This window comes from Onychomys torridus, chromosome 2 (genome assembly GCF_903995425.1).
Source record: "Onychomys torridus chromosome 2, mOncTor1.1, whole genome shotgun sequence".
Taxonomy (NCBI): Eukaryota; Metazoa; Chordata; class Mammalia; order Rodentia; family Cricetidae; genus Onychomys; species Onychomys torridus.
The window spans coordinates 11,643,309-11,667,046 of NC_050444.1; the positions used below are offsets into that span (position 1 = coordinate 11,643,309).

General features: G+C 43.5%; 1 protein-coding gene across 3 annotated transcripts in view; it reads right to left on the reverse strand.

Moving 5' to 3' along the window:
• Window positions 1-23,738, reverse strand: part of Asph (aspartate beta-hydroxylase) — a 219,963-nt gene that overhangs the window by 70,873 nt on the left and 125,352 nt on the right. For all 3 annotated transcript variants that reach the window (XM_036178438.1, XM_036178440.1, XM_036178437.1), the window contains 2 exons: window positions 4,047-4,132; window positions 248-334 (listed from right to left, as the gene is read on the reverse strand). In XM_036178438.1, coding sequence (XP_036034331.1) covers window positions 248-334; window positions 4,047-4,132 — 173 coding nt within the window. The remainder of the gene's footprint in view (window positions 1-247; window positions 335-4,046; window positions 4,133-23,738) is intronic.

Below are 23,738 nucleotides of genomic sequence, written 5' to 3' on the forward strand. Positions count from 1 at the left end.
GGGGTGACAGAGGACCCATGATGGCAAAGGTGTCCATTTGCAAAATCAGAGACAAGTCATCTGGATGTCACTAGACTGAACAGATACAATACTGAAAGCTCCCTCAATTAAAGTGGTGTGTGTTTCCCCGGGTGGACATATATACTTGGGAAATTAGAAAGCAAATGTGAAAGCGAGAAAAGTCTGATCACACGGACTATGTGAATGCCGGGAAAGTGTCCTGAGATGGGCCCGGCTGGCCGGGTACCTGTGCTTTGCCGTATCTCGCGCGTGGGCTCTGAGGGTACTTGCGAACCAGCTCTTCGAACGCGTTCATTGCCTCCTCGGTTTTACCCTGTTAAAGAGGAGTGGCTCCGTAAATATGACCCCAGTGAACAATCAGCTTCATCAAACATAAAACAGTGTGCGTACATCTTAATGTTTGAAATGAGGTGTGCTGAAAATGATGACACATGAATTTTGCTGACAATAATCACATTGTCCTCAATCTCCAGACAAGGAAGACATTTAAGTGACACGTGGGGACTAACGACACTGGCGGAAGATGCCTCAGCCGGTCGGAGGCAGTGACGTCACCACAGCTCCGACGTGTCTGAAAGGGTGAAGAATAAACAAGAAGACCATCAGGGCCACTGGGCCAGGGCACTGGTCTCCGGTGGGAGTCAGGGTTGATTTGGCTCACCCGGCTGTGTGGAACACATGGCTGCCTCTGTGGCACGCATGAGCTCATGCCTCCTTCTCTACGGTTCTTTAAAAATAAATACCACCAGTTTCCTATGGGGAAGGTAAGAAATTACTACAAATTTCAAGGCTGGAGAACTGAAGGCTGAAACTGGTTTCATGATGTTGGAATCAAGTGCTAAGTGTACGACTGACTGAGCTAAAGGCTCCAGGGGAGAATCTGTTGGCGCCACTCTGGCTCCTGACGCTGTTGGCATCCCCTGGCCTGTGGCTACCTCGCTCCACTCTCTTCTGTCTTCACACAGCCCTCTTTTACCTCTGTCTGTCTTGTCTTCTGTCTTGATCAAATCTCTGTTTACCTTTCTAGGAAGGACACATTCATGTACTTTCCAGACAGCCCACAAAAATCACACATAGAAAGAGGTTTCTAAGGCGACACTTATGGGTCCCAGGAAACAGGGTTATCTTTTGTGGGGGGTCATCGTTCAGTCTATCAGTGTGGGCCTTAGTTTCCTATGGATGTGGGACCACACCACCATAAATCTGGTGGCTTAAAACAGGAGAAATTTGTTCTCTCAAAGTTCTGGCAAGTAGATGTCAAAATTACTTTTTCTTGGCTGAAATGAAGATTCTGCCAAGACCATGCTTTCTCCAGAGGGAAGTCCAACCCTTTCTACATGGGTTCCTTGACGTGTGGCCCCACCACTCCTACCCCACCTTCTCTTCTCTGTGTGTGCCACTCCTCACATCAAATTCCCCTTTTAAGGAAACATGGCTACACCTAGGAACCAAATAGAGAATTGTGCATAATTCTTCTCAATCCTTAACATAATCACACTTGAAGGACATTTTCTCCAATGAAACTTGTACAGGTTCCAGGGATTAGCATTTGGTCATCTTTTGATGGACCATTTCAGCTTATATCATATCCAAAATGTTATTGCCAAAGCCCCTTTCATGGGCATTGTGCTAAGTGTACCACTAACAGACCAAAACCACAGGTGCACAAGATTCAACAAATTTTACAGCACACCATTCTTCCTCGGTAACTTATCCTTTGGATCGCCTCAAGCAACAGGCTGTGTGGCTTTCCACATTGAATCATCATACATACTCACATATGAGTTGACTATAATATAAATATGTCTGGTTTTAGTCAGCTTTTCCCTTAAGGTCTTTCCTAGCTACGAATACTGCTATTCAATATTCTGATTTGAAAAGCATATGGTATTTATAAGTAACTACCTAAAAATGAGCTGTCCCTCAATGTAGCTTACTTATATACAGACAGCTCTGGAGAGATGTGTTCCTGGGCCACAGTTTTGGTGTGAAGCCAGTGGGCAGTGCTAATGGACATTCTGACTGCAGAATCCACTGGTGTGATTGTGGGGTCATCAGGCCTCTTCACGAGCCACCTGCATCTACAACAGAGCATGTCTCCATGGGCTCGGTGCAGACAGCTATTATGCCAAACACTTCTGGTTCTCTCATTCTGCCTGCATGGAACTGGAGGTGACATCATCTGGAGCATGATTTAGGGGCTGAGGTGTGACCTTCCATGTGCTCATGCTACTGTGGCTCAGCTCTGTGGTTCAGTTTTCTTACTCCCACCATATCCTACCAAAAAAACCCAAACAAACAAACCACCACCGCCACCACCAACATCATCTTCTCCCTTAAAACCGTTCATTTATAATACAACTATAGTAACAATTCCATTAAAATATAATACCTTTCAAATAAATAATTCAAAAAAGTAAATGAATATATTTTATTAGGTTATTATCAAATCTAGGTTATATCTACCCCTCTGGGGGTTGATAAAGAGAAGTTTTAAATAACACATGTTATTTTTAAAAATCCAGTGATTCAGAGACAATAAGATGGTTCAGTAGGCTAACGCACTTGCCACCAAGCCTGAGAATCCAAATTTGATGCTGGGAACCCACACGGCAGGAGAGAATGAATGCCAGCACATTGTTCTCAGCTCCCCATGTGTACAGCAGGGCATGTGTATACCCAGACATGTGAATATACACACACTATACACACATCAGTGAATAAAAAAGTGTACTTTTCAAGCTTTAAAACTTAGATTATTTAAATGTCATCTGATTTCATACAAGTTTGGATATAACAAAAGCAACCACATGCTACCCACAGTGCAGCATTTGGATGTGAGAGGTGGATGAAGCCACGCTTGCTGTCTGGGGCCCCCTGGCTCCATCCTCAACTATCCCTGTATACCGAATTGTACCCTTTGAAAACACAGCTATAAAGACAATCATAAACAAGACTTAATTATGTTGATGGTTTTGTCACAACATATCTTGAGAGCAGATGTGGCTGCCAGTTCTTCCATAATCTGCCCTCTTACAGACTCACAGGGCTCCTGAAGGAAAATACCATAATTTCTCCAAATGAGCAAGACTGGAGAACACACTGTGGATGATGCCAGCACTTTAAATCCCACTGACTTGAGCTCCTTGGTAACTCGGTCTGTTTATCATTCATTAGAACCACAGAAAACTCCTTTTCTAAAGTCCTTCTTTTATGTTTTAGCCCAAATGTCACCTTTACCTATAACCTCCTCATGTACATGCATGATCCAGAGCACAGAATGTGGAGGAAGCACATGAGATGAAAGAATAGCATCCCTGCTACATTTGGATTAAGAAATACAACCCCCCCCCACACACACACAAAACAAAACCAAGCAAACAATACCAACAACAAAACTCATAGCTGGCTTTGCTTAATGAAGGGAAACAAGACAAATGCAGAAACCATTTTATCTGTCAAAATCCTAGGTGCAGTGAATAGTCACCATCTCCAGCATCCTCTAGAGTTACCACTTGCATCTGCTGGTGACCAGGGTTGACCAAACCTCAGCTGTGGAGTCTTGTCTAATGCTGGCCACAGAGGTCTCTTTCTTTCACTGCTTCCAATAGTGGTGGTCAATTGGCAGTTGGCAGTGGTAATATTTCTTTTAATTCGAGTTTTACAAAAAGCAGGAGGAATTTAGGACTAATACATATGATATTTATTTTATAAACAAGGAAACTGAAGCCTATAGTGGCCGAGTAGCAGCAGAATCCATGCAATCAGACCTGGACAGAAGTGGGCTGGCGCTAGGTCCTGATGGCCATTCTCTTCCACTGTGGCCCTTGGGTGCAGTTCTGCCCCACAAGACTGGGTTTACACAGAAATGTGCTGAGGTGTCTGGGAAGATCATGGGTTCTTTCTTTTATGTTTATTAGTGTTGATGTTGCCATTGCTACTGCACTTTTCACAAACCTGAAATCCCCAAGATTTAATGATGAATCCATTGCACATTTTTATGCAAGACAAAAACTGCAACCTACCCGTTTCCGTAGCTTTTCTGCAGCATCGAGTTCAGCTTTAACTGTTTTATCGAATTTGTTCAGAAGTTTAGGCTTCTTTTTCTTAACTGAAAGAGAAAGAAAAAAAAAAAAGGTTTTCCATTTGATTTGCTTTTTGTCAAAGTAGTTATTAAAAATAAGGCTGAGAAGCCAGGTTTTGCTAATTCGCTTTCAACCACTGAGCCGGTAACACCAAGGAAAACACTGCCCTCCTGCAGGCCATCCTGCACTTCATGGCTCAGCTTAGTCCCTTTGTACAGATGTAAGGCAGGCACCATTTTGAAGAAGTCAGTGAACTTTTCCAGCAGTGTACTCTCACTTCCTGATTCTCCTGGGACTCACAATCTCCTCTGTGTTCCTAGCCCATCTGGTGACCTGTACCCACCAGCTTCATCCTTACTGCTGTCACTGTCTCAGGATGTCACGATGCACACCCAGGCTTGACAGCAAAACCTATGACAGGACGTCACCACTACCCCATAGTCTACGTTTCTGCTAAATGTGAATACTGCAGCCTCCCTCCTTATTCTTAGTACCATTACTTATGCCAATTTCTCCATAAAAATGGCTTCTCTTGTGTTTCTCAGTTGAAAATCCCCTATGCTGTCACTCAAAGCCATGTGGCTGATACAACCTCCCGCTACTGTTTAGTCTGCTAGCTCTCTCCCCGCCCATCCCTTCTCCCTGAGGCTTCCATCTTCTTCCCAGCCTCTTCTCTCCTCACCATGAACATATCTCCCTGATGGTTCTCTCCCATATGACTCCTATTATCATATTTATCCCTGAAGTTACTTAGCCCAGATTGCAGGCTCCTGCAAGGTAGCACCATGTCTTAAACCAAAGCTGAGTCTTATTGTTTATTTACCAAGTGGTCTGGGGTCCTATGCAAACCAAAGCCCTTCTCAAAGGGCATCACACTCTGAAGGTGTAAGGGCAGGGCCTGCTGGTGCACAGTTGGTAGTGCCCTGCAATACTCCAATTCCCTGGAAACCCAGTTGGTCAAAGGTAGAAGCTTGAAGGGTAAAGCAGAAGCTTCCAGATAGAGCAGAGGACTCAATCCCAGAAATGTGATGCAATAGGATAAACAAGAACAATCCAAAGATGGATTCATTGTTTTACATTAAAATTACACTTATTAACTTTAACCTTGCTGTGAGACAAAGCAAGAGAGACTCCGCTTCCCTAGGGCCCACACATGCACCCACATACCCTCGTCTTCTGCCTGAGAAATCAATCTTTTCTCTGCTTCACTTGTTGATGTTCTTGGGGTCCATTAGCATGTAATAATGCTAACGTCTCTGTCATTTTACAGCAGATCAACCAATCCATGCAAACCCCTGCTCCCCGCGTCTGCTCAGCCTCCCCTCTCCATTGTCCTCACAGTGGCATTTCACCACCTCCCTCTCAGCACTCTGGCTTTCTCACCTAACACGTGGGGAAACACAGGTCTTCCCAAGTGGAGAGTTTAGCAGTTAAAGGCTGGTGGCCAAAGTCTGAGGCTCAACTCTACCACAACTATACATACATATCATATAACTATATATATATATGATACTATATCATACAAATACACAAACACACACACACACACACACACACACACACACACACACACACACACGCCATTGTGGGTTCTAAACCTGAGTCTCACTTTCTTGCTTTAAAAATGGGGAAGGGGCTGAGAATTAAATCAACGCTGTGCATGAACCACTTAGCACAAGCCCCAAGGAGCCCTTCCTGAGTCTTCCACTGTTAATGCTGACATCCCCACAGCCCACCTGCTCTTTTTTTTTCAACATAATTATGTTTTATTGATTATTTGGGGATTTCATATCCTGCATCCCAATCACACTCATTTCTCAGTCCTCCCAGGTCTTCCCCTCTACAGTGATATTCCCCAAATGATGATGAAGATGAAGAGGAGGAGGGGGCAGGAGGAGAGGAGGAGAAGGACGAGGAGAACACAGGTCCAATTTCTGTTGCCTAGATACACACTGGAGCATGGTCAAGCTCCCAGTTGCCAACCCCTTAAAGAAAACTGAGTCCTTCCCCACCCACAGCCCTGCCAGAGGCCCTCAGTTCCGCAGAGTTATATACTTCAGCATCCTTATCTCAATTTTTAAGGTCATCTTCAATGGCTTTCTGTCTAGGCTGTTAATTTTGGGGGTGGTGAGGTGGTGGCAGGGGTTGTCACCAAAACCTTCTATGTCTCTCATTTTCAACTGTAAGTCTGCAGTCATCAGTGCTACCAAGGACATCCACATGGTCTCCAGTGTCAGCATATGCCACAGATCTCAACAGGATCTCTAGTGGCAGTACAGACAGCAGACCTGGACAGGGCCTTCTGCCGAAGCACCATCACAGTGCTCAGCAGCAGCACAGGTCAAGAACATCAACATGGCTTCAGGGCAACACTCACCAGGAACATCAATATGGCTCCCAGGACAGACAGGCCCATGAACATCAACATGGCCTCAGGTGGCAGTACAGGCCATCAATATGGCCCCCAGCAGCAGCATGACCCAGGGATATCAACATGGCTTCAGGTGGCAGCATAGACCATGGACATTCGTATGGCCTTTGGTGGTAACACAGGCTGCAGACATCCAAACGGCCCCAGGCTGCAGTAGGACCAGGGACCCAGACATGGCCCTGTGTGGTTCTTTTTTGTTTCACTAGACCTTGTTCTTCCTGCTTTATCTGCTCCTGCTCCCGGCAATGGTTCTTTCCAGTGCACTGCTGGGTCACCTACTTCTCATCCCTGTTCTTTGGCCTCTCCGTGAGCTTCATAGTTTCTCCCCTCTGCTGGACCCTGGGATGATATGTCTCTGGGAGTCAGTCTTCAGCAGCCCATGGGGCCTTTATAGCTTAATTTTCACACTGAGCAATAGTTATTTAGCTATTTATTTATTTTGTATTGCATGTTTACAAACACAGATAGCTCAATCTCAGTAGACTAGAAAGAGTCCCTTATTCCTCACACCCCATAATAGCTGGACTTTAGAGAATTCCACCCTGTCTACCAGAGACCCTCATCAGCGACTTGGTCAGGATGGGTAAGTTAACAAGAACAAAGGAGGGGCAGGCGGGATACAGCCAAGGAAAACCACTGGCTCTCAGCATCACTCTCTGACCACCTCACCAGGCTTTGGACATGTTGTTGCTACCCTCTGTCTTCCCACACACAAGGAACTACTTCACTGATGAGACTGTTAAGGTGGCAAAGGGGTTAGTCACCTTGACCTCTCCTCTCTCTTACCCACATGGAAGGAATGGGATGCCTATTCGTTGATTTCCAAGAGAAAAGTTGCCCAAAAACCCTTAGCCTCCCGCCTCTCCACAGGACAGAGGATCTGAGTTACTGGTAACGGATATGCCTGTGTGTCTGAGTCTTAACCCTTCATCGCCTCCCAGAACATGTGTATGGAACTAGGTTGGCTGCCTGAAAGCAACAGAAACACAAATTAGACAGAATGGTTCAGAAGAGTGCAAGCCTAGGAAGCTGCCTGACCTCCTCAAGCACAGGGTGGTCCCAGAAGAGGGCATCCTCAGCAGAGTTCAACAACTCATGGAAGAGGCTCCCACTCTGAGAAACTAGAGCTGCTCTGCTACCCTGGGTGAGCAAGTACTCCCACTTCTGGGACCCAGCATTAGGACATCTGTTATTCTTTATGACCCGTCTCATCTTTCAACCATTATTCCTCAGAAATAAATTCATTCTTTAGAGAGTGAAAATGACTTCCTGATCTTCATCTAGTTTGTTCCCTTCCCCTTCTCACCTCTATTTACTCCTACTTTTCTTTTTGCTGGAAACCTGGAAAACGAGACTGCAGGCTTTACTGCAGGCCTTGGAGGTTTTCCCAATGTGTCCTCTTTGTCACCAGGCATGAAGTTCAAGTTAATGTGAGATTTACTTAGGAGAAAAAAATTATTGGCAGTTTAGGACACCCAGAACAGTCTACATTAAAATTAAATGCCCATTGAGGAGTCACATGGAAGTACCCTCGTGCCACATTTCCATAACAGCACAAAAATAGACGAAATATCGAAACCTCACAGCACCCGCTGCCAAGAAAGTGGCCCGCCCACTTTCCATTCCGAAGTTCAAGTTTTACCCTGTCGTGGCTATATTTTTAAGTGTTTATAAGCAGACAGAAGCGTCAACAGTTGTAAACGTTCATCCTTATTCTGAGGCAAATGAACAAGCTGTAGGAATGAAGAGTCCCAGTTCCTGTCATGACTGGACTTGGCAACCTCCTGTACCTCAGTTTCCTCATTTACAAATGAGAGCTTGGGGACGTTCTCCTCAGATCCCTTTGCCTCTGATTTTCCTTGATTTAAATAATGTTAACAGAGTTCATTCCCCACTCCCCATGCTCTAGGGATTAAACTCCAAGACTAACACATGCTAGAAACATGTTCTACCACTGAGCTATATTCCCACCTCTCTTTTTACTATTTTGAAGCAAGGTTTCGTTAAATTTCCAAAAGCTAGATTTGAACTCATGCTAGATCCCAGGCAAGTCTGGATGTTGTAATCCTCTGCCTTAGCTGCCTAAGTAGTTACAATTATAGACCTGCACCACCATGCCCAGCCTCTGAGCCTTCCAAAATAGACACATAAGGGACTGGGAAGGATGGCTAATTTTTGTTGAATTTGAATAACTTAAGATGGCTCATGAGGACTCTGTCTACATTATAGTGAAGACTTCTGTTTTTTAATCTTTGTCAAAAGTACAAAGAAAGAAAAGGAGACAGTTGCACTTCAAAATCCTTGCTTCCTTTGCTATGCTGTAGTTGAAGTATAAGGACCAATATAATGGAAAAGTACAGACATGGGAAGGGTACTAAATTAGATACTTAGTCTGCATAAAAATTCACCATGATTCCTTTTATTCCCTCTGGATCATGGAAGATGTTTCAGAGTGTGGTACATGGGAGACGCTGGCCACTGACAAAATACCCAGAATCTTCACATTTTATTTGATTGGCTCCACCCAAGCAAAACAATTTTCCCAACAAAACACGTGAAAAACTAAGTTTCTATGCCTATAGTGCCATATTATTTGGAGGATCTTCCTGAAACATTGCTTGGTCAAGCTACCGCATTATTCAAAATAATCTTGTAGATCCCAGAACATCCAAACAAAGCCCAAATTCCTTGAAATGTCAATCAATGCCAAATCTTCCCCAACCAATACCAAATCCTCCCCATGGGAAATGACACCATGTGTTGAGAGAACATATATGAGGCTCCCATGTGGACATTGACTACTTTATCTTGCATTAGTCACCAAGGAGAGAAAATACAAAATCTTTACCTTCTAAATATTATGGTTGTGTTTGGAATTCAACAGAAAATTTCACAAAGAAGCTAGAGTCTCATATAAAGTTAGCTTTCCATTCCTGTGACAATAAACCAGATGATCAACTTATAAAATGGTAAGGTTGATTTTGGCATATGATTTTGGAAGCCTTAGCCCATGCTCAGCTGATTCGGGCCTGGGCTGATGCAGAATATCAAGACACTAAGCACAAAGGAAGTGCTCACTCTGGGCAACCAGAAGGCAAAAGAACATGAGGAGGAGATGGCACCTTAATATCCTTCCACCTAGGTACCACATGAGCTGGAGACAAAGACTTCAACACATACCCTGGGGAACACTTATCTAAACCACAGCAAGTGTTCCTAGGAAGAAAGGCATTAAGGTGAAAACAGAATTTAGGAAAAGTGAGTGCAGGTTAAGTGTACAAATAATAAGTCTTTTAGATTTCAAAAATATAGCATTTTTAAATCTTTGCATATGTAAAATAAATTACATTGGTAAATCTTGGGTTATTGGAGTCAAATCTACACATAAAATTCATCTATTCCATATTTATCATGTATACATATATATACATCATATACATGCACACACAACATGCACACCTTAAGGAAATTTTCTGGAGTAGTCTAGTGCTCTTGTGTTTTAAATGATATCCATTGCATATGGTCAGAGATGGGATTTCTGCTTGTGGAATTGTTTCTATGCACACAAATATTTTAGCTCTTACGGCATTTCTAACTTTCAGATTAGGAGTAATATTAATAATATACCTGGGAGGAAACAGTATAACCTTCCTGGAAAAATGGAAAACAAGTACATCCAGGCAAGGGGGGCAGTCTAGGCAGAGGAAAAGGTATTTATTCTGCAACTCAGTCACCATCTGTTGAGAAAGGGAGCTGCCTGCATGCCTGCTTTTATTTACTACAGATGTAATCAATGTACCTGCTCCTGATGCTGTGATTTCCCCTACAATGATGGACTTCAACCTTGAACTGTGAATTGAGACACACCCCTCCCCCTTTAAGTTGCTTCTCTCAAAATATGTCATTACTGCTACAGGAGACCAAGGCAATCAGTAACTCATACATCTGTTATTAGCTATTTTTATTTTAAGTGATAGGAGAGATAAATGACCATCCTGATTGAACTCTAAGGTTTGTTGCCACAAAATACAAATTGTTGTATGAGCAAACCTGAATTTCCTAGACTACCTGTAGGCTGAAGGTCAAACAGCAACACATCATTAGATAATTAAACAAACGTAGCATAAACAAATGTAACACGTCTTTGCCTAGTTAAACAAATGCAACACACCTTTACATAGTTCAAGTAATATTCTACAACACAACAGTGCTAAGCAGCTGAGGTACACAACAACCATGGTTGGAAGGACCGAGAAGGAAGACAAGAAAAAGAAGCAAAGGCTCCAGCTATTTCCCACATTTTATTCCATTTAAAGTTTTTAGTGTACTTAGTAGGTCTGTACAGGTATGACAAGATACAGGCACAGCTAACCAGGAGGTTCTTGGTTTTCGAAGCTCAGCTGCTTGTAGTGGGACAGCAAAACTGCATAACACAGCTTTCCTTTGCTTAATGTTACCAAGTGCACCAACAGTTTCATTCATGTAACCCAGGGTGGCCTTGATTTTACCATGTATCTGAAAATGATCTTGAGCATCTGAATCTCCTGCCTCCATTACATGATAATAGGCATGAGGCACCACACCAGGTTTTACAAAGTACAGGGAATCATGACTGAACACAGGGCTTTGTGGATGCTAGGCAAGCACTCTACCAAATGAGCTGTGCTCTGGGCCTCTATTACTTTTTTTTTTTTTTTTTTTTTTTTTGCTTATGAAACAAAGGTCTTGCTCTGTTGCTGAGACTGGCCTTGAACTCTCTCTCCGTCTCAGATGATCTTCCTACCTCAGCCTCCCAAGTTTCTGGGTTTATATGTGCTTGTTACTATACCAGGGAAATTCTTGGTTGATGTATAGCTGGCATTTATTGAGCACTTATTTGGTTAAAAACATGCTCCTTATCCAGGATACATAGTCTGCAAACAGTGGAGCCCAGACTTGGTCTCAGGTTGTCCCCAGTAGACTACAATGCCAACACTCTTTACAATTGCTTCCTATCTCTGGCATCTGGCCCAGACTCTGAGAAAGTGGGGTGTTCATAGCTTTGATCATGATGGCAGAGTGGAATTAAGTATTAGTGTAAGTGGTACATTGTACAAAGGAACTAACTGAACTTTGTATTACTGACTCTAAATATAGGGTAGTTTAAAAAACTATAGTAAATTTCCTTCATTTTGTGTCTTAAGCACCAAGTTACATCACACAGATACATGAGTGAATTAGCCCCAGTGTTGCCACTTCTGGGTGATATGAAACATCTGGCTAAGCCTCTGTGTCTCCATCAGTGCAATGGGGTATCCAACTTTGCCTACCTGCCATGGACAGTCATGAGCATGAAGCACCACACCAACTTTAGTTATAACTTCTAATATGGCATCTTAATTTACAATTCTGCTTCTTAATTCAGTGGGAAATCTGTATGAGTTAGTGTCTTAGTTAGGGTTTATATTGCTGTGACAAAAAGACCACAAGCAAAAAACAAGTTGGGGAGGAAAAGACTGCTGTTCCTCACTGAAGGAAGTTAGGACAGGGACTCAAACAGGGCAGGATCCCAGGAGGCGTTTCCTCGACTGAGGTTCCATCCTCCAATGACTCTAACTTGTGTCAAGTGAACACACAAAACCACCCAGCACTGTATTAGAAAATGTGTAAAAGGTGTTTGTTTGTTTGTTTGTTTGTTTGTTTGTTTGTTTTTAATTCCAGATTTGCTCTATGGTCAAACACTTCCCTGGTAGAGCAGGAACAGGTTTAGGCAACTCCTTTGACCCTCTCTATACCTATGGAGCCATAGTGTATTTCTCATGCTCCCCAAACCCCATTACACTTTGAGAATTCCTAATCCAAAATCCTAATCTTGGCAAGTAAGATGACCCACTGAGTGAGGGCACCACATGCTGCTAAGCCTGATGATCTGAGTATGAGCCACAGAATTCACATGATAGAAGAGGAAATGACTCCTGGAAACTGTCCTCTGACCTCTACATGTGTGCTGTGGCATGACACCCTGTCACAATAAAAATAATTTTTAAAAATTTGTAAATTTTTATTTATAATAAAAAATAAGAAACACAATAAAGGCCAAATCTGAAATGCTCTGTTGTATAGGACTATCCTCCCAGCCAAACTGCTGCCATCTTCTGGAGTCCAGGTGGGCTTGCTCGTCAAAGATCACCATAGCTGAGTTTGTTGACTGCTGACCTTCCTTCACTCTTGGAAGGAGAAGACGGGGCAGGTTGGGTGTGGACCCCTCACCTGAGTATCCAGCCACCCTCCACAACAAACTGTATGCAATTTTACACTCATTACATGTGGCCTTAGGATCTCTGGGAGGGGCTAGATGATATGGGTGAGGAAGGATGACTAGAGCAGGCTCCATGTACACAGCCACAGGAAGGCCATCATGCCTATTGTGTACAGTCTTTGGAGTGCAGTCTCTGGGATCGTCCATGCTCTTGAATGTAACCCCTCACCCACTGCTCTGAGTTAGTCTAATAATCTCAGTAGTCCTCCAGGTGAACTCTGGTCAAATCACAACTTGGTTAGTCATTAGGACCTTACAAGAAGGGATACCAGTGTTGTTATCTCCCTCAGGGGTAACATGCCCAGAAGTTCAACGCTTTCTGAGTAACACATGATGTTACAAATATGATACTTCAACACTTACAAATTTTCTTTCATAATAAATTATTAAATATATATGTCTTAGTTACATTTCCTGTTAGTGTGATAAAATATCCTGACAAAATAAGCTCAGAGATGGAGAGGTTTCTTTTGATTCACAATTCTAGGGTTCATCAGGGCAGGGCAGCATCATGATTTGGGAGGCAGGGCATCAGGAGTCAAGGCCACAGCCTCAGGAAGGAAGCAGAGAAGGAAATGCCTGTGCTCAGCTCACTTCTTCCTTTTTGTACAGGAAACTGGTCTAGGTAATGGTGACACCCATGGGTGAGTCTTTCCATCTCAAAGTAATCACGATAAAATCTCTGAGGCTTGTATCTCAGGTGATTTTATATCTTGTAGTGTTGACAACTGAGATTAACCATCACAATACACAAAATTAACTTCAGGCTATGTGAATTAAGTATATATGAAATATAAATGAACTGCATGAGAAGACTTGAGTCTCATCCTCACTGTGTATATGCAAATATTCCTAACTTTAGAAATCTACAACATTTCTAATTCTAAATATTTCAGGTAAAGGATACTCAACTTGTACAAGCATTCATCAAGATTATTCATTGTAGTGATATTTTATTTGTATTGAAATGTGATTTTATTTGTATGTTAATAAAGTTGCCTTGAGGTCAGAGCAAGCCAGAGCAGAAGCTGAGTGGTAGTGGTGCACGTCTTTAATCCCAGCACTTGGGAGGCAGAGCTAGGTAGATCTCTGTGTGTTCAAGGACACAGCCAGCATGGCAGACACACGCCTTTAATCTCAACCATAGAAGACCTGGAGGTCTGTACAAAACAGGCAGTGACGAGGAGGTCATGTTGCTGGGTTTACAACCAATGAGAAAACAGAACAGAAAATCTATAAAAAAGATAGGACACACAGAGGTAGCTCTCTTGTGGAGAGGAAGAACAGCAGAAGCAGTGAAGGGTAAGGTTTTCCGCTCTTGCTCTGACCTCGTGGTTTTTAACTCTGCAATTGGTTCTGTGTTTCTTATTTAACAAGCCGGTTACATTTACAATTCATGCAAAATATTAGTGACTGATTTTTATTACAGTAGTTATCAAAGGCAGAATTTGATTAAATTAAATTAATTAATTTGAAAAGCCAAATAATTTATGGGGAAGAAATATGAGATTACAGTAGCCAAGAAAAATATGCTGTTCACCTAAGATTCAGGAAGATGCTAACAGTCATGTAAAGCAATTTTACTACATTAATGGTAAATAACAATTAAGACAAATCCTACTAAACATTTTAATGTTCCTAAATGAAAACCAGAAGTTACATTTGATATTTTGAAAACAAAATTACCAGTAAATTTTGACATAAGAAAAAATTAAGACATGTGAGAAGGAGGAGGAGATAACGGAGCAAACCCCTACAGAGTCCCACGTCAGGATTTTTGATGAAAATCTACCTGCTGAGCATGGGACAAGCATGCCTGCATCAGAGAGTGTTCCTAAGAGACCAGCAGGGAATGTGTGCCAAGGCCCTCAGCTATCTTCTCTTTCATTTAAAGGTGGGAATTGTGCAAGGTGTTCCCTACTGTTAAGCATCCCACTGGTTCCGAAATCAGTTTGCTAGGACACTGAGAGACAGGCATGTTGTTTGCTGTTGAGAAACCCAACCAGCAGACAGTCATGGAAGGGCTTTGGGCAGGGGCCTTTGTTTGTATTATTGCCATGTGATCAAGGAAAATTAATGTATTTGATCGAAAAGTAACCCCTTCTGAGGCTTCAATCTCTAGGCATGAGTGGGAGAAGAGGTGTATTGGACCACTTCTGGAGACACTCCTACCTGCCAGCCATCTGCAGCAGTGTGATGGGCTGGGTGGACAGTGCCCCCTTCCTTGCCTCCTACAGTGGAAGAATAATGGACCTTTGTTCGCCTCAGAATTAAACATCAAGTACGAAGCAGCAGGAGTCCAATATTCAAAGCTTAGACTAACAGGGAACATAAATATTTTTTTCAGCTGAGAGACACTAACTAACACAACACAGTAAACATTGTATAAAGGGCAATTGTTTTCATCTGCCCCCTTGATGGAAATACTGTGAGATTCAGTTGGGAGCATTCCATGGAGGCAGCAAGTATTTCAGTTCATTAAATGGAGTTGGCTGTCTCCCCGTAGGGTTATTTTAATAAATTATACATCATTCCCCTTCTAGAGTAATAATCCTTTAACAGATGTGACCCCATATGTTAAATTAGAAATTTTAGACACTAAGTGATATGTTTTTTTAGATGTAACAGAAACTCCATCAGTACCCTGGCAGTCCATACTCCTATGTACAGTCATTATGAATGCCATCTCCATGGGCACTGTTCAGGAGGGAGGAATTCAACTCTGGCCTAATTCCAGATTCAGCTCAACCTTGGTCTTCTGGTTCTCTAACCATTAACTAAGTATCTAAGCAACAGAAAGCAGGAGGCTGGAGTGCCGCTGGGGGTCACATGTTCACACTGGGAGGGTGTGGGCCCCATCCTCAGTGAGTAGATACATAAGGATAAGGGTGGCTTCATCAGGTACATGCTCAGCAGCAAACACAAACTGACACATCAAATGTGGGGAAGGCAGAAGGGCCAGCAAAGCAAGTACCAGTTCAAACAGCATTACAATGTGGGTAAAGTATACAGGGCTATCCATGTTAACAACCCCCAAAGCATTACTGCTCAGTACAATAACTGGTGCTCATTAAAATCAGATTTGTAGTCCCTAATCACCAGCCTTAAAATTCTGCACAACATCCACTTTCAAAGAGCAGAAATGTATATAAGATGTATGTCAGAAAATTATCTACCAAATTGTATTAATTTTGTCTAAACAGTGCTTAAGGGTGCTTTAATTCTTCCTTTAAAAGCTTTGTTTCTGTGAAACAGTGATTTCCCATTAATGTCAAAACAATGCCCTTTCTATAACCTCCTAGCCTGGCTCTGCACCAGTGTCTGTCAAAGAACCTAAAATGAATAGGGACTCCCAAATCCCAATGCTGAGTAAACAGCAAGTCCCTCTGAGGTGCAACATCTCTGACACACCTACAAACAGGGCAGAACGTGCTACATCAATAATGATTTAGGAACTTACAAGGTAGTTTTAGTGCTTCATTTTCATCAAATTGCCTCACTATCAACAGGTTCTGTAGACCTGATGAGTGTTAAACAGTGTAGTAGTGACTTTTTAAAATTATTACATACTTTAAGATCGAAGCTGCATGGTATTCCTACTTTTATATATATCAGAGAAGATTTCACTAATCTTATAACAATAAGAGAAATCTCAAGAGAGCCTTTCAAACTTGTCCCTGAAATTAAAAATGAAAACCTGATAGTACAGAAGTTATTAATCTTGGATTTTAGGAGATGGCTGACAGGAGAGGATGACCACAGATTTTTGGCAAGCAACCCAACAGTAACTATCCTGGTTCCCAGAGAATGAGAAATGCTTATGCTTGTTTGAGCAATAGAACGAGGATAAAACTATTTCTGATAGTTTAACAAATAGAAAAAAACACGTGTTTAACTGGTACATTTCTCACTATAAACAAATGTGAGTTTAGTTTAGACTAGAGCCAGAGACTTAAACCTAATACTTGATATAATGATGAAGCAAGCCATTATTATTCTAGACAGAGTTGTTGAAAATAACAGTAGAGGGATATTTTCTTCAAACACTCAAGTAATGACTATATATGATGGGAATGTTTTAAACATTTCATATAATACACAATGGTTCCTAGAAACTGTACATAAAGCAATGAAAGGCAGTTAATGTGAGGGCCACAAACCAAATTTCTCAAGCCAGCTTTAAAAAAGAGAGTCCCAAAAGTAGACAGAGCAAACAGGTCAAGAAAACAAAAGTAATGATGGAGAACATATTTCCACCAGAAGAAAATGGAAGGAGACGTGAACAAAGCCATGATGCATGCATACTAACCAAATAAAGTGACCTAATAATTTTATACCCAGCAAAATGCTTTTCAAAACCCTGGGTTCGGTCCTCAGCTCCAGGGGAGGGAAAATCATTTTAAACAATATTTTGTGAAGAAAAACAGTACAGTGTTGGATGGACTTCAATAGTTCACAGGAGAACTGGAAACATCTTAGTATTGGGTTCTATGTGGCACACAGGAAGTGATGTCACACCACTTGAGGTACAGACTGAGAGGCTAAAGGCATACCCTATAAACTCTAAGGAAACCACTGTAGTTACCCAGCAAAGACATGATATAATTATAAATATTATTCAAATAATTTTCAAAAGAGTGGAAAGAAAAAAATAAGCAAAGGACAGATGTGACAAGTAGAAAACAGAACAAAATGATAGATTTAAATCTAAGCATACCAGAAGCCACATTAAATATAAATGCCCAATTTATTGTGCCAACTAAAAGATAAAGGCTTTAGGTTGGGGAAAAACAAAACCAAATCCAAGACTTAATGGTATACTGACTACAAGTGTTAACCCCCTGGAGTGAGCACAGGACACACCCTACACCAAAGTCTCAACACAAAGGGGATTTATTACCTCAGAGGGGCAAAGGCAGACACGATGCAGCAGTAGCAGCAGTAGTATCAAGCACAAGAAAGCAGGTATTTTAGCAGGAGTGAATTTTTAAGGAGAAAAAAGGGGGGCAGGAGCCTGTGCTAGGATGAGTTAGTAAATCATATTGGACATGTTAGCCAAATAATGAATTTTGATAGTTGGACCTTGGTGGCCAGCTTTAGGGATGTAATCTAACGGTTTTAGCAAAAGAGAAAGAAGGGAAAAAGGCAAAACCTGTTGGCGCCATGTTTGCCAGGCTCAGGCCTGTGTCTGCCAGGCTCAGGCCTGTATATGCCAGGCTCAGACCTGAGGTGTTTGCCGGGCCTGTGTTTGCCAGGCTCAGGCCTGTGGTGTTTGCCGGGCCAGCTCAGGCCTGCTAGAACCCTTCAACAAGAAATATGGCTCAAATATAAAGACACAAACCAGTTAAAAAACGCTGGATGAGAAATGGTATGTTATTCCAATAATAGTCAAATGAAGTCTGGAGTACTTACTTATGTGAATGTTCAAAGTAAATTTCAGGCCAATGAATATTATCAGCAATGAAGAAGGCTATTTCATACTGATACAAGGACTGATCCATAAGTAAATACAATAATCTAGGTGTTTATTCATCTAGTAATAGAGCTAAGAAATACATAGATTAATACTGATAGAATTATAAGATTATAAACACCTGCAAGCCTATTAGATAATCTGATAATTTAACTCAGTACATGATGGAACAAGAAAAAAAAATAATGTTCATAAGAATACAGAGGACAACAAAATGAAGCAACTTGACTTAACGGCATTTCTAGAACAATCCCCAATAACAGCAACATATCACTAAAAATGCAGAGTATTGCAAGCTTCTGCTTCACAAAAAGAAGAAAATGAACCAACATGTAAGAGGAAGAAAGGAAAGGATAAAGATGAGACCAGATGCAAGTAACCTACAAAGCAATAAAACAATGAAACTGGAGTTCATTCAAGGGTTAAAAAAACAAAACAAAACAAAAGAACCACCAGACCAGTAAAGAGCAAAACCACTATCAGGAAAGAGGCTCCACCCCATATTCCAGTATTACTAAGAGGATAAAAAGAGGACAATGTTTTGTGAATTAATTAAACAAATTAGGTAAGATAAACCAAAATTCTTGAAAGTCATAAACTTAAAAAGTTAAGTCAAGAAGAATTAAGCTGGGCCGGATGGTGGTGGCACACTCCTGTAATCCCAGCACTCGGGAGGCAGAGGCAGGTGGATCTCTGTGAGTTCGAGGCCAGCCTGGGCTACAGAACAGAACTAGTCCAGGACAGGCTCCAAAGTTACAGAGAAACCCTGTCTCGAAAAACCAAAACAAAAAAAGAAGGAGGAGGAGGAGGAGGAGGAGGAGGAGGAGGAGGAGGAGGAGGAGGAGGAAGAGGAGGATGAGGAGGAGGAGGAGGAGGAGGAGGAAGAGGAGGAGGAGGAGGAAGGAGGAGGATGGAGGAGGAGAAGGAGGAGAAGGAGGAGAAGGAGGAGGAGGAGAAGGAGGAGAAGAAGGAGAAGGAGGAGGAGGAGAAGGAGGAGAAGGAGAAGAAGGAGAAGAAGAAGATCTATGCCAATTAAAGAAATCGAACTTGTGGGTCAAAATCTTCCCACAGAGAAAATTCTAGGCCCAATAATCTTTTCTGAAGAATTTTATTATATATTTCAGGAAGTAATGACACATAAATTCTTCAAGACAACAGACTTGTTTCTCAACTTATACCATGAGTCAGTATTATTCCTGAGACCAATAGCAGACAAAGACATTATATGAAAATAACACTAAAAGCCAGTGTGCTTTACAAACACAGGAGTAAACAATTCTAGCCAAACATCTGGCAACAAAACAAACAAAGAAAAATGTATAGTAAGGCTTAACTCTGAAATATCTACTACTAGTTTAACATTTGAAAAATCAATTAATGCTAATTATAATACTAATAAAAAATGAAAAATGGAAGATATATTTGCAAGATATGTATAATATCTTTTTAAAATACCTTGACAAAAATATCCAAACTCAAGATTAAAACACAAGCATACTAATAAAAAAAGGCAATGTTTGAAGAAACACTTCTTCCAAAAAGAGATAGTATGAGGAAGTTCAACAAAAATGCTCAAAATGATTTGTCACTAGAAAAATGAAAGTAAAAACCAAATGGGAAATTAACCCAGACCTATCAGAGTGGCTGCAATGGCTAGCAGTTGCTAAGTAACAAATGCTGGCAAGGATGGAGAAGACTGACACACTACCAACAGAGTATAAAATTAATGTGTACTTCCATTTGGAACAGCTTAGTAATTGCTTAAGATATTAAAGATATACCATACAGTCCAACCTTTCTAGTCCTATATATCACAAGGGAAATGAAAGCATGTGTCTTCACAATGACTTGTACACAGATTTCTTAATGTATTTGTCATGGCTCAAAGCTGGAACTAATGGATGATAAAAGTGGATGGAAAAACAAACTCTATTGTGGCAATAAAATCTGTAGTACTTGTCAATAAAAATAAGCTATTCTTACATACTGTTACAAGAATCTCAAAATAATTGCTCAACGAAGCTTTCCCCTCAAGTACTGCACACTCTAATTCTACTAACTCAGACTGCTGGGGAGTTGATGGGCCAGTGGCTGCCTGGGGTGTGGAGGATGGACAGTGGCTGTCTGGGGTGTGGAGGACAGTGGCTGTCTGGGGTGTGGAGGATGGACAGTGGCTGTCTGGGGTGTGGAGGACAGTGGCTGCCTGGGGTGTGGAGGATGGACAGTGGCTGTCTGGGGTGTGGAGGATGGACAGTGGCTGTCTGGGGTGTGGAGGACAGTGGCTGTCTGGGGTGTGGAGGATGGACAGTGGCTGTCTGGGGTGTGGAGGATGGACAGTGGCTGTCTGGGGTGTGGAGGATGGACAGTGGCTGTCTGGGGTGTGGAGGATGGACAGTGGCTGTCTGGGGTGTGGAGGATGGACAGTGGCTGTCTGGGGTGTGGAGGATGGACAGTGGCTGTCTGGGGTGTGGAGGACAGTGGCTGTCTGGGGTGTGGAGGATGGACAGTGGCTGCCTTGGGTGTGGAGGATGGACAGTGGCTGTCTGGGGTGTGGAGGATGGACAGTGGCTGTCTGGGGTGTGGAGGACAGTGGCTGCCTGGGGTGTGGAGGATGGACAGTGGCTGTCTGGGGTGTGGAGAACAGTGACTGTCTGGGGTGTGGAGGACAGTGACTGTCTGGGGTGTGGAGGATGGACAGTGGCTGTCTGGGGTGTGGAGAACAGTGACTGTCTGGGGTGTGGAGGACAGTGGCTGTCTGGGGTGTGGAGGATGGACAGTGGCTGTCTGGGGTGTGGAGGATGGACAGTGGCTGTCTGGGGTGTGGAGGATGGACAGTGGCTGTCTGGGGTGTGGAGGACAGTGGCTGTCTGGGGTGTGGAGGATGGACAGTGGCTGTCTGGGGTGTGGAGGATGGACAGTGGCTGTCTGGGGTGTGGAGGATGGACAGTGGCTGTCTGGGGTGTGGAGGATGGACAGTGGCTGTCTGGGGTGGAGGATGGACAGTGACTGTCTGGGGTGTGGAGGATGGACAGTGGCTGTCTGGGGTGTGGAGGATGGACAGTGGCTGTCTGGGGTGTGGAGGATGGACAGTGGCTGTCTGGGGTGTGGAGGACAGTGGCTGTCTGGGGTGTGGAGGATGGACAGTGACTGTCTGGGGTGTGGAGGATGGACAGTGGCTGTCTGGGGTGTGGAGGACAGTGACTGTCTGGGGTGTGGAGGATGGACAGTGGCTGTCTGGGGTGTGGATGACAGTGGCTGTCTGGGGTGTGGAGGATGGACAGTGGCTGTCTGGGGGTGTGGAGGATGGACAGTGGCTGTCTGGGGTGTGGAGGATGGACAGTGGCTGTCTGGGGTGTGGAGGATGGACAGTGGCTGTCTGGGGTGTGGAGGATGGACAGTGGCTGTCTGGGGTGTGGAGGATGGACAGTGGCTGTCTGGGGTGTGGAGGACAGTGGCTGTCTGGGGTGTGGAGGACAGTGGCTGTCTGGGGTGTGGAGGATGGACAGTGGCTGTCTGGGGTGTGGAGGATGGACAGTGGCTGTCTGGGGTGTGGAGGACAGTGACTGCCTGGGGTGTGGAGGACAGTGGCTGTCTGGGGTGTGGAGGATGGACAGTGGCTGTCTGGGGTGTGGAGGATGGACAGTGGCTGTCTGGGGTGTGGAGGACAGTGGCTGTCTGGGGTGTGGAGGATGGACAGTGGCTGTCTGGGGTGTGGAGGACAGTGGCTGTCTGGGGTGTGGAGGACAGTGGCTGTCTGGGGTGTGGAGGATGGACAGTGGCTGTCTGGGGTGTGGAGGATGGACAGTGGCTGTCTGGGGTGTGGAGGATGGACAGTGGCTGTCTGGGGTGTGGAGGATGGACAGTGGCTGTCTGGGGTGTGGAGGACAGTGGCTGTCTGGGGTGTGGAGGACAGTGGCTGTCTGGGGTGTGGAGGATGGACAGTGGCTGTCTGGGGTGTGGAGGATGGACAGTGGCTGTCTGGGGTGTGGAGGATGGACAGTGGCTGTCTGGGGTGTGGAGGATGGACAGTGGCTGCCTTGGGTGTGGAGGATGGACAGTGGCTGTCTGGGGTGTGGAGGATGGACAGTGGCTGTCTGGGGTGTGGAGGATGGACAGTGGCTGCCTGGGGTGTGGAGGACAGTGACTGCCTGGGGTGTGGAGGATGGACAGTGGCTGTCTGGGGTGTGGAGGATGGACAGAGGCTGTCTGGGGTGTGGAGGATGGACAGTGGCTGTCTGGGGTGTGGAGGCGCAGTGAAACTTCAGATCCATGGATATGGTTTTTGTCTTTTGGTTTTAGTGTTTGGTTTTTTTGTTTTGCTTTGTTTTGTTTTTTCCGAGACAGGGTTTCTCTGTGTAGCTTTGTGCCTTTCCTGGAACTCACCAACTCACAGAGATCCACCTGCCTCTGCCTCCCAAGTGCCGGGATTACAGGTGTGTGCCACCACAGCTTGGCGGTTTTTGTTTTGATGGTAGTAACTTCCCTGCTTTGACACATGTCAAAACTTCAGATTGCATTTAGTCAGTTTCTCTGTCAACTAGATATCAATAAAATTATTATAGTAAACATGTAAAACATAATTACAATAAGATTATATATTTAAAAATTTAGAATAATTTTGAAGGGCTGGAGAGATGGCTTAACAGTTAAGAGCACAATCTGCTCTTGTGACTCCAGCCCCAGGGCATCCAATACTCCCTTCTGCCTTCCATGGGTACCTGCACTCATGTATACACACACACACACACACACACACACACACACACACACACACACACTGTTATTAAAAACAAATGTGTAAAGGAAAGAAAGTATAAGTCTTAATATCACATTTGAGCACTTTTCCTGAATAGTGTTTAGGTTTACATAGTCAATCTTTTTTTTTTTTTTTCAAGACAGGGTTTCTCTGTAGCTTTGGAACCTGTCCTGGAGCTCACTCTGTTGACCAGGCTGGCCTTGAACTCACAGAGATCCACCTGCCTCTGCCTCCCAAGTGCTGGGATTACAGGCATGCGCCACCACTGCCGGGCCCTCCATAGTCATTCTTAAGAACTTATATTTTGTTTGTTGTTTTGACGTGGAATCTAAAAACAGTCTGATGACTGTGATAGTGGTCCTGTCTAAATTATCGGAACTCCTCACACAATCCTGTTAGGTATGACTGAGTCCTCAAATCAGTTTAAACACCTATAGCCACGCTGTGTGGTGGGAAATTACAATTCAGGATGTGGCATATTCCTGAGCCACGCCAACAGCAGCTCCGGAGCACTTTGGCACATCTTGACTGATTCAAAACCAGATCAAATATAAACACAAACTCAAATCTTCAGATAATGGGGAGGTAACAAGTAAGAGAGCAAGCTGGGAACTATGAGTCAAAACGAGGACTATGGCGTGCCTAAGAACACACAGAGTCATTTCTACTTGGTT